Raw genomic sequence first — 14498 nt, 5'->3', positions numbered from 1 at the left:
TTCCTTGAGCAACAGCTACAGCTAGCAGAGAAACAAGCTGAGCAACAGGCCCAGCAAGCTGAGCGACAGGCCTGGCAAGACGAGCGACAGGCCCAGCAAGATGAGCAACAGGCCCGGCGGGAGGAAAAGCTACTCCAACTGCTAGTCGAAGGCCCAGCCCCAGGCAGACCAGCGATTCCAAATAACCCACCAGTGATGCTGCCTAAAATGAAGCCAAACGAAGACCCAGAGGCATTTCTTCTCACTTTTGAAAGGGTAGCCACGGCCAACGGCTGGGCAGTTGATCGCTGGATAACGACTCTGGCTCCACTCCTCATTGGGGAAGCTCAGGCAGCCTACCAGGCTCTTCCAGCAGACGAGGCCATGGACTATCAGCAACTAAAGGCTGCTATTCTGGATCGCCTAGGCCTCACTCCAGAGACCTACCGACAGCGGTTCCGGACAGTCAAATATACAAACAGAGACAGACCCCGGGTCGTAGCCCACCGCTTAGTAGACTTATGTACCAGGTGGATACAACCAGAAAAACATACCAAGGCAGAGATCCTTGAACAGTTTGTGCTCGAGCAGTTCATACAGATACTGCCCCCCTCCTCCCGCTCCTGGGTAAAAAGACACGCTGCATTTTCCCTGAATTCAGCGGTCCGCTTGGTGGAAAACTTCCTGGGCGACGACACCCAGCAGGATAGCTGGGAACGGCCGGTGCAAACACCAGTTGCTTCCGGTGATGCTAGAGGCAGGAGAGCAGACAATCGAGGGGTCTACAACCCGCCAGCTCGGGAGATCCAGTCAACCCGATCGGAAGACCCTTTCCCATCTCGGAGGGTTCCTGGTACAAACTCCCGCAGAGACGCCCGTCCCGGGTCCGAGGCCACTGGATCACTCAAGGGAGGCCGCCACCCACAGTATTCCCAGAGAACCTGGACTCCTGTCACCCACCCGGTGGAGAGGATAACCCCACCAACCAGAAGGGAGGATCCCATCCAACAGCGGAGAGGTCCAAACACCGAGCCCCGTCGAGAGCTTCCGCTGACGACCCAGGTTGCGAACTCAGGAGATGATGAGATGGACTGTTCATATGGCAGAACCACTGCCACAGCTTGTCTCCGAGGGGACCACAATCTGTGGTTAGTCCCAGCATCTCTGGAGGGGACAAAAGTAAAAGCCATGCTGGACTCGGGCTCTGGAAAAACCCTGATCCTAGAGGGCCTAATTCCAAGCAACAGACTATCTTATGACTCTCCTTGGAATATCGAATGTATCCATGGGGATACAAAGAGATACCCGACGGCGGATCAAGAGGCTAGCCTACTAGTGGGAGTTGCTCCCTGGCTACCTGCTCCTGTTCTACTTGGCCGAGACTGGCCCTACCTCGAAACATTGTTGGCCCCTACTCCTACGGAGCCTACTTCTCTGGTACCGGAGAAGCCCGGAGACTTGTTTCCTTTTTCCCCAGAGATTTTCCCCCGTAGACACCATGTCCCAAAGACACGTAAACAGAGACGTGCGGAAAAAGAGGACTGGTTAAGAAAGGCTGGGGCTCTTGGTAACTTTAGTCAGCCCAAAGGACTGCAGGTCATGGCCGGGGATGACCAGGGTGGGGAACAGATAGATACGGGAATTTTGCCAGACCTGGATCTTCCTGACTTCCGTCAGAGGCAGAGGGAAGACCCAGCTCTGGCTAGACAATATGAGAAGGTGGTGAAGGTCAACAACAAGATAATGGATGAACAAGGTGTAAGAGTGTTTCCACATTTTGAACTGTTGAATGACATCCTATATCGTGGGAATAAGGTTACACAAACAAGGGAGGTCATTTGACAGATACTAGTCCCTAAAGGGTTGATTAAAACAGTGTTCACCCTAGCCCATACTCTCCCATGGGGTGGTCATTTGGGCAGAGATAAGACCACGGACCGCATCTCGTCCCGGTTTTACTGGCCAGGCATACATGGTGACATCATGAAACTATGTGAGACATGTCCTGAATGCCAGTTAACTAGCCAAAAAGGACAGAAGCCGGCTCCCTTGGTTCCTCTGCCCTTGGTAGCCGTCTCATTCGAGAGAATTGGGGTAGATCTGGTCGGACCTTTAGAACCCTCTGCGAAGGGACATAAATTTATACTCGTTGTTGTAGATTATGCCACCAGATATCCTGAGGCCTTCCCTCTGAGATCAGCCACTGCTAAACAGGTTGCTCACAGGCTGTTAGAACTGTTTTCTAGGGTAGGACTTCCCCAAGTAATGTTAACTGACCAGGGAACAAATTTCATGGCAAAGTTAATGCAGGATGTCCTGAAGTTATTGGAGTTAAAATCCGTCCGGACCTCAGTCTACCATCCTCAGACTGATGGATTGGTAGAGAAGTTTAACCGTACTTTAAAAACCATGCTTAGGAAGTTTGTGGACACTGAAAAGCGAGCTTGGGATGAACTTCTCCCTTTCCTGTTGTTTGCGGTACGAGAAGTTCCCCAATCATCCACAGGCTTCTCCCCGTTTGAGCTCCTATATGGACGCCAACCTCGGGGTAGTCTCGACCTACTGAAGGAATCCTGGGAGGAGGAGCCCTCCCCCTCCAAGAATACCCTTCAGTATGTCATAGACCATAGAAACCGCCTAGACATGATAGGTCGGTTTGCTAAGGAAAACCTCAAATCTGCTCAAGAACGTCAAGAGAGGCAGTACAACCAAAATGCTCGCTTGAGGGTCTTCCAACCTGGGGACCAAGTGATGCTACTACTACCGACATCAGAGAGTAAACTCCTTGCAAAGTGGCAGGGTCCTTTCCACGTTCTCCGCCGCACCGGGGAGGTGAACTATGAGATCTCTCAACCAGGGTCCAGGAAGGGTAAACAAATCTACCACGTGAACCTCCTGAAACCCTGGAAAACGATGAGATCGCTGTTCATTCACCCTCGGGAAGGAGAGACGGATTTGGGTCCACAGCTTCCAAAGGGTAGTAAGTACAATGACCATCAGGTTCCCATGGGAGGGCAGTTAACAACGGAACAAAGGTCAGACCTACTAGATGTATGTGACCAGTTCCCAGATGTTTTTTCTGAGCTGCCAGGGCAGACTGATTTAATGTCCCATAGGATTGAGACAGAACCTGGCGTAAAAGTACGGTCCCGTCCCTATAGATTGCCAGAGGGCCGAAAAGACCTGGTAGAGAGGGAGATAATAAACATGTTGGAATTGGGCGTGATCGAGGAGTCCCACAGCGAATGGTGTAGCCCTATAGTGTTGGTCCCTAAACCAGATGGGAAGGTGAGGTTTTGCGTGGATTTGCAAAAGGTAAATGCTGTATCCAGATTTGATGCATACCCAATGCATAGGGTGGATGAATTGCTTGACTCGCTTGGTAAAGCAGAGTATATCTCCACCCTAGATCTCACGAAAGGATATTGGCAGATACCTCTAGCGGAAGAATCCAAATGCAAAACTGCGTTCGCCACCCCTCTCGGTTTATACCAATTCGTCACTATGCCATTTGGGTTACATGGGGCTCCAGCCACGTTCCAAAGGTTAATGGACAAGGTACTACGACCCCATAGGGCATATGCCGCGGCCTACTTGGATGACATTGTCATCTATAGCAGACACTGGCAGTCTCATATCAAAAGGTTAAGGGCAGTCCTAACGTCCTTAAGAGAAGCAGGGCTCACTGCAAATCCAAAAAATGTGCCCTGGGTAAATCCACTACAAAGTACTTGGGCTATGCCGTTGGGGGAGGGATAGTAAGGCCACTAGCTAGCAAGGTGGCCACCATAAAGGAAGTCCCCACCCCACAGACAAAGACACAGGTCCGCGCCCTTTTGGGGTTAGCAGGGTATTACAGGCAGTTTATCCCCAATTTTTCAGAAATTTCTGCACCCCTAACAGATCTGACAAAAAAGAGTGCCCCGACCCAAGTTAAATGGTCTTGGGAGTGCCAAAACGCCTTTGACATGCTTAAAAAGTGCCTGTCAGAGGGCCCCGCTCTTCGGAGCCCAGATTTTAAAGAGCCCTTCATCATCCAGACGGATGCCTCAGAGGTAGGACTGGGAGCAGTGCTGTCCCAGCAATTTGATGGTGTTGAACACCCCATACTGTTCATCAGCCGGAAGCTGTTCCCAAGGGAAGTGAGGTATTCCGTCATTGAGAAGGAGTGCTTCGCTGTAAAATGGGCAATTGAGGCCTTGAGACATTATGTCGCTGGAGTACACTTCACCCTGGTCACTGACCATGCGCCCTTGAAGTGGTTAAACAACATGAAGGACGCAAACTCAAGGTTGACTAGGTGGTATATGGCCCTCCAACCCTTCTCTTTTGATATTCAGCATAGACCTGGAAAGGACCATGGAAATGCTGATTTTTTGTCAAGAGAAGGAGTGGAGGGTCGGGCTTCAGCCGTGTGGGACTCTAGCCACACACAAACAGGGGAGGTATGTGACAGAGTGAAGTCAATTCCTATCAGTTACGCCTGGGAGACATATGTCTGAGTGCTTCATCCAGCACTCATAAGGGTTAACTCAGGTGGAAGTTAGGTAGTCAGGATGTAAGCTGACACCTGAGAGCCAGCAAGGTAGAAAAGGATCTTGTTACTAGCAGTAGCTGGCTCTCTCAGACCAGAGCACATGGATATATGTGCTGCTAGCCAGACGGATACAGCACACTACTTACTGCAACCAAAGTAAGATTTGTTTAATTTGTTTTCATGACTGCTTAAAAGACTCTTACGGTTTGGTTATGGTTTAGCCAGCCAGCCTGCTAGATAGGCCTGCTGTGTTAGTCAGTTTTTCTCCCAACGTGGAGCAGGATTTATTTGTTTAAAGGGACAGTGTACCCGCATGTTATGTTGCGGTGGAGAAATAAAGCCACTGAACGTTTTCATTTATCCTGAAACTACACGTGTGGACTGTTCCCTGACCTCGGCTACAGGCCGTCCTGTCACACCAACCTTCCTTGCTTTGTATTAACATGCAAAGGAGCACTCACTTTTTGTTTCTTGTCCATTCGACATAGATGTCTGTGAGTAGCTTTGCTGACCATGCACCTCTTTAACACAGGGTTTTTTGTATGGCATCTTATCAGCATTTTAAATACATCACGTCCTTTATCTTAGTGCTAGCACAATGTGGTATATTACTGTATAAACGAATCCTAAAATACACTTACTTGTGTTTATGTATGTGGGTAGAATAGCATTGAGGGGCTTGGATTACATGTGAAACTTGACAGCAAATGTAATAGAATTTGCATTTTGATGATACTTCAATGTGGTATTACACTCGATAAATAAACACTTAATATATCCACCATGTAAAGATAAGGATGAGGTGAGTATTTACAGATGCAAATAACATTTTTGCTGTAGAAAAAGGAAATACATTGACTGAAAGTTACCTGTTGGGAGGCTGGCAGTAGGCGGTGGGGTTGTAGCAGGTGGTATATCTGATGATGAGGGGAATACAAATGACCCAGACCAGGAACCATATTCAGATGATTTTATTTCATTCTTTGTGGATGCCTCATAGCTGTCCTGTCCCGGCTTCTTCTGCACTATCACTTTTCCTCCTTCATTGGTCAATCTTCCGGCATGGATTGCAGCTCGACAAATGGAAGAATCCTAAGTGAAGAACACACAATGTGAGAGTAGCAACCTTTCTGTTCACTTTTTATATACTGTATATTTTTTTTTCCCACTTTTATATGTATTCAGCAGAAAAAAATAATGCATGGCAAAATGAGTTGAGAAGATGTATTTGAGGTTTGATCTTACATCTGTGTAGATATCAGATCCCCACACACTCCCTGTCTCAGTCAGACATCCTGTTGGGCATTCAACTCTAAAAATAAAGAAGGGACATTGCTGAATGGTGGAATGTAGATGATTACACTGCTGCATATTCTTTATTACAAGTTTATGCCGAAAATAAACTTTCTATAGCCATACTTACTCTGTCATTTGTGCAGTTAGTTGGGTTGCTGCTGAGGAACACACAGCTGTAGCTGATAAAGGAAAACATAGAAAGACTATGAACTTCGTGATTCTAAAAATATGTTTTGTGTTTGATTTTGTGTGATTTCTCACCACGTTATGCCATTTTTCATAAGTGCAGCACAATGTGGCATATTACTGCAGAAACAAAACATAATATACATAGGTGCTTGTGTTTATGTGTTTATGTGTCTATAATAGCATCAAGGAGCTTGGATTTCACGGGACATTTGAGAACAAAGCTCAAGGGATTCCAATTTTTTTGATAATTCATATTGACATTAGAGCTGAGGTTAAACATTTTCATTTATATCCACTTAAGATATGTTTATGGTGAGGGTTTTCAAATGTAATGAAAACTTTTTACTGTAGAAAAAATATATACAGTACGTTGACTGAAGGTTACCTTTTGGGAGGTTGGTAGTGGGTGGTGGATTTGTAGCAGGTGGGGTATCAGATGATGACCTGAATGCAAATGATCCAGAGCAGGCACCATATTTAGCTGCTTTTATTCCATTCTTTGTGGATTCCTCATAGCTGTCCTGTCCCGGCTTCTGCTCCACTATCACATTTCCTCCTTCATCCGTCAGTTCTCCGGCATGGATTGCAGCTCGACAAATGGAAGAATCCTTGGAAAGAAAGTATAATGGAAGATACATCTTTTTCTGTTTCTTTTTTTATAATCATAGACATTTAGTTGATATGATTATATTTGTATTAAGGTACAAATATTAAGTGCAGTCAAATACTGTAATTGGTATGTTTTAATTGAGCTTTGTTCTTACTTCTGTGTAGATATCGGAGCCCCACACATGTCCTGTGTCTGTTAAACATCCCTTGGGACATTGAACTCTAAAAACACAAAGAAGAAGGTATTGCTGTGACTGCTCGCAGTAACATTGTCGGTTAGTGAAAGATTGATTTTTCTACCCCATTTTTTAAACTGTAAGTTTATTGGCCGGAACGAATTACTTTACAGTCATACTTACTTTGTAAATGGTGCAGTTAAGTGTTTTGCATCCGAGGAACAAAAAGCTGTAACTGGAAGAATAAAATAACACAATTTTATATATTCTTGTTTTTTTAAATATTTTGGTTAATAATTTGACATGTTGAATTGAGCACACAGCAAATTTATAATTTCTTTGTTAACACCTTGAGTGCCAGAGGGTTGTGCTACCTCCATGTCCACTGACCCTCTGGCACTTCCTGATCACGTGACTGCTCTTCGGAACAATTACGTGATCAGTTCTGTGCTCGGGCCCTAACAAAATGTGCAAAGGTCAATGTAGGTCATAAGGGCCCCTGGGATGACACTTTTCTTGACATACACTGTGCATCATTAGAGCACTGAAGGGCTTAATTCTACCACCAGCATGGGGCATATTAATGTAGACAGTGTAGAGAAATACATATGTATCTTTATTTTATATACATGACTATAATAGCATCAAGTCAATTGGATAACATGGGAACCTTGAGAACATGGCTCAAGAGATGTTGATTTGGTGATTCTTCAGGTAGACACAGTAAGTTACAGTGAGTAAAACACTTCTGAGCACATTTACAAGTCTCAGGCAGGTCCCCAAACCTGCCTTTCCACAAAGTTACTCATTCATACAATGCTTCCCCTGAAGCCAGGGATTCTTGGTAATGACATGTAGTAACAAAGGAGGGAGAGGGTGTAGGTGGTATGATACCTTTTACTGGACCAACAAGCTTTTGAATCTCTCATGGTCCTTCCTTGGGTAAGGCAGAAATACAGAAACACAACATAGTATACAGTGTATATAAGAGGGATATCTGGTTACAATGGATGAAAGACAAAGGTCAGTGTATTTGACTGAAACGTCGATCTGTGTGGATTAAAATGTCTTTTTTGTATGAAGACCTCTGGAGTGCCGGTCCCTTCTTGTTTTAGGAGGATGTGTCCTGTACAATGGATGTAGACAGGAAGTGTATAGTGTAAAGCAAGCATGTCAAACTCAAAGGCTAACACGGGTCAAATAAACAAGGTTTAAGTTTAGGTGGGCCGCAAAAAAACAAAAACTTATATTTTCATAGAAACGTAAGTTTATTTCGAAAAGTACAGTACAGTAGCGACATCTTTTATTCGAGTAAATGCCGGCGGCATGCCGGGATCTACCCCAGCTGCCGCCAGTCAGAAACGCGCGCCGCCGCGTTTCCCCCACGCACCCCCCCTCCACATCGCGCGCAATTACCCCCCCAAAGACACCCCGAACCCGGCTTCTACTCTGCCCCTCTGCTTCCCCGCACCCCCGCTTACCTAGATTTGAACTCCAGGGGTGTCGGGGAAGCCTGGGGAAGCCGGGGAAGACGGGGAAGCCGGGCGCGCTTGTGACCGTGACGTCACAGTGCGCCGCCACGCGCCGCGGCTACCCGCTTCCCAGCCTCATTCAGCCAGCGGCATTTGCTCGAATAAGAGCTGCCGCTGCTGTATATATATATATAAAAAAAAAAAGAACAAGTACAATGATAAAATTAATGTTTTCTTCCTGACACTTGGCATCTCTGACTCTCTCTCTCTCTGACTGTCTCTCTCTCTCTCTCTGACTCTCTCCCTCCCTCTGACTCTCTCCCTCCCTCTGACTCTCTCTCCCTCCCTCTGACTCTCTCTCCCTCCCTCTGACTCTCTCTCCCTCCCTCTGACTCTGTCTCCCACCCTCTGACTCTCTCTCTCTCTCCCTCCCACTGACTCTCTCTCTCTCCCTCCCTCTGACTCTCTCTCTTTCTCTCCCTCCCTCTGACTCTCTTTCTCCCTCCCTCCCTCTGACTCTCCCTCCCTCCCTCTGACTCTCTCTCCCTCCCTCTGACTCTATCTCCCTCCCTCTGACTCTATCTCCCTCTCTCTCCCTCTCTCTGACTCTCTCTGACTCTCTCTGACTCGCTCTCTCTCCCTCTCTCTCCCTGACTCTCTCTCTTACTCTCTCTCTCTGACTCTCTCTGATTCTCTCACTCTCCCTCTCTCCCTCTCTCTGACTCTCCCTCTCTCTGACTCTCCCTCTCTCTGACTTCCCCTCTCTCTGACTCTCCCTCTCTCTGACTCTCCCTCTCTCTGACTCTCCCTCTCTCTGACTCTCCCTCTCTCTGACTCTCACTCTCTCTGACTCTCCCTCTCTCCCTCTCTCCGACTCTCCCTCTCTCCGACTCTCCCTCTCACTGACTCTCCCTCTCTCTGACTCTCCATCCCTCTGAACTCTCCCTCCCTCTGAACTCTCCCTCCCTCTGAACTCTCCCTCCCGCTGAACTCTCTCTCCCTCTGAACTCTCTCTCCCTCTGAACTCTCTCTCCCTCTGAACTCTCTCTCCCTCTGAACTCTCTCCCTCTGAACTCTCTCCCTGAACTCTCTCTCTCCCTCTCTGACTCTCTCTCTCCCTTTCTGACTCTCTCTCTCCCTCTCTGACTCTCTCTCCCTCTCTGATTCTCTCTCTCCCTCTCTCTGACTCTCCCTCTCCCTCTCTCTGACTCTCCCTCTCTCTCCCTGACTCTCTCTCTGACTCTCTCTCTCTGACTCTCTCTGATTCTCTCACTCTCCCTCTCTCCCTCTCTCTGACTTTCCCTCTCTCTGACTCTCCCTCTCTCTGACTCTCCCTCTCTCTGACTCTCCCTCTCTCTGACTCTCCCTCTCTCTGACTCTCCCTCTCTCCCTCTCTCCGACTCTCCCTCTCTCTGACTCTCCCTCTCACTGACTCTCCCTCTCTCTGACTCTCCATCCCTCTGACTCTCCCTCCCTCTGAACTCCCCCTCCCTCTGAACTCTCCCTCCCTCTGAACTCTCTCTCCCTCTGAACGCTCTCTCCCTCTGAACTCTCTCTCCCTCTGAACTCTCTCCCTCTGAACTCTCTCCCTGAACTCTCTCTCTCCCTCTCTGACTCTCTCTCTCCCTTTCTGACTCTCTCTCTCCCTCTCTGACTCTCTCTCCCTCTCTGATTCTCTCTCTCCCTCTCTCTGACTCTCCCTCTCTCTGACTCTCCCTCCCTCTGACTCTCCCTCCCTCTGACTCTCCCGCCCTCTGAAATCTCCCTCTGAACTCTCTCTCCCTCTGAACTCTCTCTCCCTCTGAATTCTCTCTCCCTCTGAACTCTCTCCCTGAACTCTCTCTCCCTGAACTCTCTCTCCCTGACTCTCTCTCTCTCTGACTCTCCCTCTCTCTGACTCTCCCTCTCTCTGACTCTCCCTCTCTCTGACTCTCACTCTCTCTGACCCTCCCTCTCTCCCTCTCTCTGACTCTCCCTCTCTCTGACTCTCCCTCTCTCTGACTCTCCCTCTCTCTGACTCTCCCTCCCTCTGACGCTCCCTCCCTCTGACTCTCCCTCCCTCTGAACTCTCTCTCCCTCTGAACTCTCTCTCCCTCTGAACTCTCTCTCCCTCTGAACTCTCTCCCTCTGAACTCTTTCTCCCTGAACTCTCTCCCTCTCTGACTCTCTCTCTCCCTCTCTGACTCTCTCTCTCCCTCTCTGACTCTCTCTCTCTCTCTCTCTCTCCCCCTCTCTCTGACTCTCCCTCTCTCTGACTCTCCCTCTCTCTGACTCTCCCTCTCTCTGACTCTCCCTCTCTCTGACTCTCCCTCTCTCTGACTCTCCCTCTCTCTGACTCTCCCTCCCTTTGACTCTCCCTCCCTTTGAGCTCTCCCTCCCTCTGAACTCTCCCTCCCTCTGAACTCTCTCTCCCTCTGAACTCTCTCTCCCTCTGAACTCTCCCTGAAATCTCTCTCCCTGACTCTCTCTCTCCCTCTCTGAGTCTCTCTCTCCCTCTCTGACTCTCTCTCTCCCTCTCTGACTCTCTCTCTCCCTCTCTGACTCTCTCTCTCCATCTCTGACTCTCTCTCTGACTCTCTGACTCTCTCTCTGACTCTCTCTTTCCCTCTCTCTGACTCTCTCTCCCTCTCTCTGACTCTCTCCCCCTCTCCGACTCTCTCCCCTCTCCGACTCTCTCCCCTCTCCGACTCTCTCCCCTCTCCGACTCACACACTCTCTCTCTCAGACACTCTATCTCTCTCTCAGACACTCTCTCTCTCTCAGACACTCTCTCTCTCAGACTCTCTCTCTCTCAGACACTCTCTCTCAGACACTCTCTCTCTCTCTCTCAGACACTCTCTCTCTCAGACACACTCTCTCACTCTCAGACACTCTCTCTCTCTCTCTCAGACTCTCTCTCTCTCAGACACCCTCTCTCTCTCTCTCTCTCTCTCTCTCTCTCTCTCTCTCTCTCTCAGACACACTCTCTCTCTCAGACACTCTCTCTCTCAGACACTCTCTCTCTCAGACACTCTCTCTCAGACACTCTCTCTCTCTCTCTCAGACACTCTCTCTCAGACACTCTCTCTCTCTCTCTCTCAGACACTCTCTCTCACAGACACTCTCTCTCGCAGACACTCTCTCTCTCAGACACTCTCTCTCTCAGACACTCTCTCTCTCAGACACTCTCTCTCTCTCTCTCTCAGACATTCTCTCTCAGACACTCTCTCTCTTTCAGACACACACACTCTCTCTCAGACACACTCTTTCAGACACACACTCTCAGACACACAATCTCTCTCTCTCAGACACACACTCTCTCTCTCAGACACACTCTCTCTCTCTCTCAGACACACTCTCTCTCTCAGACACTCTCTCTCTCAGACACTCTCTCTCAGACACTCTCTCTCTGACACACACTCTCTATCAGACACACTCTCTCTCTCTCTCTCACTGACACACACACTCTCTCTCTCTGACACACACTCTCTCTCTCTCTCTGACACTCTCTCTCTCTCAGACACACACACAGATACACACAGATACACACACACAGATACACACACACAGAGATACACACACACAGATACACACACGAGAGCAGTGGAGAGCAGAGGCAGCGACGGATGTGAGTGACTGGGGGAGGAGGGGAGGGGAGGAAAGGCATGCGATCCATGCAGGCAGCTTCCTGCACACACACACACAGATACACACACACACAGATACACACACACGCAGATACACACACAGATACACACACACACACACACACACACACAGATACACATACACACAGATACACACACACACACAGATACACACACAGATACACACACACACACAGATACACACACACACACACACACACACACACAGATACACACACACAGATACACACACACGCACACACACACACACAGATACACACACACACAGATACACACACAGAGATACACACACACACACACACAGATGAGCAGAGGCAGCGACGGATGTGAGTGACTGGGGGGAGGAGAGGAGGAAAGGCATGCGATTCATGCAGGACAGGCAAATGTACAACTAACCCCCCCCTACCTTCTATCACCCGGGGCAGAAGGGGACGGGACACCGCGCAGCCACCAGCACACAGAGGAGCCAGGAGCGGGAAGGCAGACACACACACTCACCGTGTGCTCTGCACAAAGCGGAAGCCCCGCCCCCGGCTTCATCTCTGCCTGCAGCCAATCCCCTGCGACCCGGCCGGCATTAAGGAGGGATAATGGGGAGGGATAATCGGAGGGATGGTGGGGAGGGATAATCGGAGGGATGGTGGGGAGGGATAATCGTGGCGCCCCTCTAGACAAGCCACGGCGCACAGATTGGGAACCACTGGGCTGGGCCGCAAATATGTTCGTTGTGGGCTGCATGCGGCCCGTGGACCACAAGTTTGACATGCTTGGTGTAAAGAAATACTGTAGAAGGCTATCCTCTTTTGAAATACATATGCAGCCTAGACATTAAGGAGACGTGAGTGGGATAAGATAGTAAATGTGAAAAGATATCTAGCAATATATAAACCACTATAAATATTTTATGTCTGGTGATCTACATAAAGAATATAATCAAGGAATAGTGCACTGATAACATTCTTTATATAGATCACCAGACATAAAATATTCTCCTTATTGTTTAGGCTGCCTTTGCATTTCAAAAGAGAATAGCCTTCTATAGTATGTCTCTACTGTTAATTTTCACACCGGGATACCTGTTTCTACCTCATCTTATTTCACACTTCCTGTCTACATCCATTGCAACCAGATACCCCTCTTACATACACTGTACATTATGTTGTGTTTCTGTATTTCTGCCGTACCCGATGAAGGACTCTGAGAGGTTAAAAAATGTGTAACATTTCAGCTACTTTTTGGTCCAATAAAAGGTATCATACCACCTACTCCCTCTCCTCCCTCTCCTCCTTTGTTACTACATGGAAGAAAGGACCCTTGGCACTTATATGTGTCCTGCCGCCTCCGTGCTGCTGCCCTACATCTCATTTATAATCCCAACGTCATATGACGCCGGCAATGTCATGTCGACGCACGTTTTTGCGTTGCCATGGTAATGCGACATCATGACGTTATTTGACTTTGTCTGGCAACGGGACACTATGTGGCGCCACGTTGGGACGTCCGTTGCGTAATTTGACGCTGGGGTTCCAAAGGAGATGGAGCGTTGCAGCACGTAGGCGGCAGGACGCACGTCGTCGCATTCCCACTAGGTCTGATAGGCCGGAGAGCGCAGCAAATGCACATGGGGCGGACATTTTTGCCACTCCCAAATTTTGCCGCCCTAGGCCCGGGCCCAATGGGAAATCTGCTACTGCCAACATGGCTACCCATCCTTCTTTGCTTCGTATTGACATGCAAATGAGCCCTCACTTTTTGTTTCTTATCCATTCAACATAGATGTCTGTGAGTAGCTTTGCTGACCATGCACCTCTTTAACACAGGCTTTTTTGTATGGCATCTTATCAGCATTTTAAATACATCACGTCCTTTATCTTAGTGCTAGCACAATGTGGTACATTACTGTATAAACAAATCCTAAAATACATTCTTACTTGTGTTTATGTATGTGGGTAGAATAGCATTGAGGGGCTTGGATTACATGGTGAAAATTGACAGCAAATGTAATAGAATTTGCATTTTGATGATACTTCAATGTGGTATTACAGTCGGCAAATAAACACTTAATATATCCACCATGTAAAGATAAGGATGAGGTGAGTATTTACAGACGCAAAGAACATTTTTGCTGTAGAAAAAGGAAATACATTGACTGAAAGTTACCTGTTGGGACGCTGGCAGTGGGCGGGAGGGTTGTAGCAGGTGGTGCAACCGATGATGAGGGGAATTCAAATGACCCAGACCAGGAACCATATTCAGATGATTTTATTTCATTCTTTGTGGACGCCTCATAGCTGCTCTGTCCCGGCTTCTTCTGCACTATCACCTTTCCTCCTTCATTGGTCAATCTTCCGGCATGGATTGCAGCTCGACAAATGGAAGAATCCTAAGTGAGGAAAATACCCGTAATATGAGAAACAACTTTTCTATTGTATTACTCCTTCAAATATGTTTGGTTTCTTTTTTCTTTTATTAAAGCTGCAGTTCAGTCTTTTTTTTTTTTACATTTATTTTTTTACTTCAATAGTTTCATGTGTGCAATCTCTAATTAGCTAAAGAACTGTATAGCTGCAGCTGAATTCGTTTTCCATGTATT

The 14498-nt window shown here is 47.9% G+C and overlaps 1 protein-coding gene across 1 annotated transcript in view; it reads right to left on the bottom strand.

The window, feature by feature from the left end:
- The window catches only part of LOC142503819 (uncharacterized), a 41366-nt gene extending 27077 nt beyond the window's left edge, over positions 1–14289 (bottom strand). The window contains exons 1-7 of the mRNA XM_075616552.1: positions 14066–14289; positions 6970–7021; positions 6766–6832; positions 6387–6609; positions 5940–5991; positions 5762–5828; positions 5386–5608 (exon numbers count right to left, since the gene is read on the bottom strand). Coding sequence (XP_075472667.1) covers positions 5386–5608; positions 5762–5828; positions 5940–5947 — 298 coding nt within the window. The 5' untranslated portion in view covers positions 5948–5991; positions 6387–6609; positions 6766–6832; positions 6970–7021; positions 14066–14289. The remainder of the gene's footprint in view (positions 1–5385; positions 5609–5761; positions 5829–5939; positions 5992–6386; positions 6610–6765; positions 6833–6969; positions 7022–14065) is intronic.
- Between the last annotated feature and the right edge of the window lie 209 nt (positions 14290–14498).

This window comes from Ascaphus truei, chromosome 10 (assembly GCF_040206685.1).
Source record: "Ascaphus truei isolate aAscTru1 chromosome 10, aAscTru1.hap1, whole genome shotgun sequence".
Lineage (NCBI taxonomy): Eukaryota > Metazoa > Chordata > Amphibia > Anura > Ascaphidae > Ascaphus > Ascaphus truei.
This window is presented reverse-complemented; position numbering and strand designations above follow the sequence as displayed.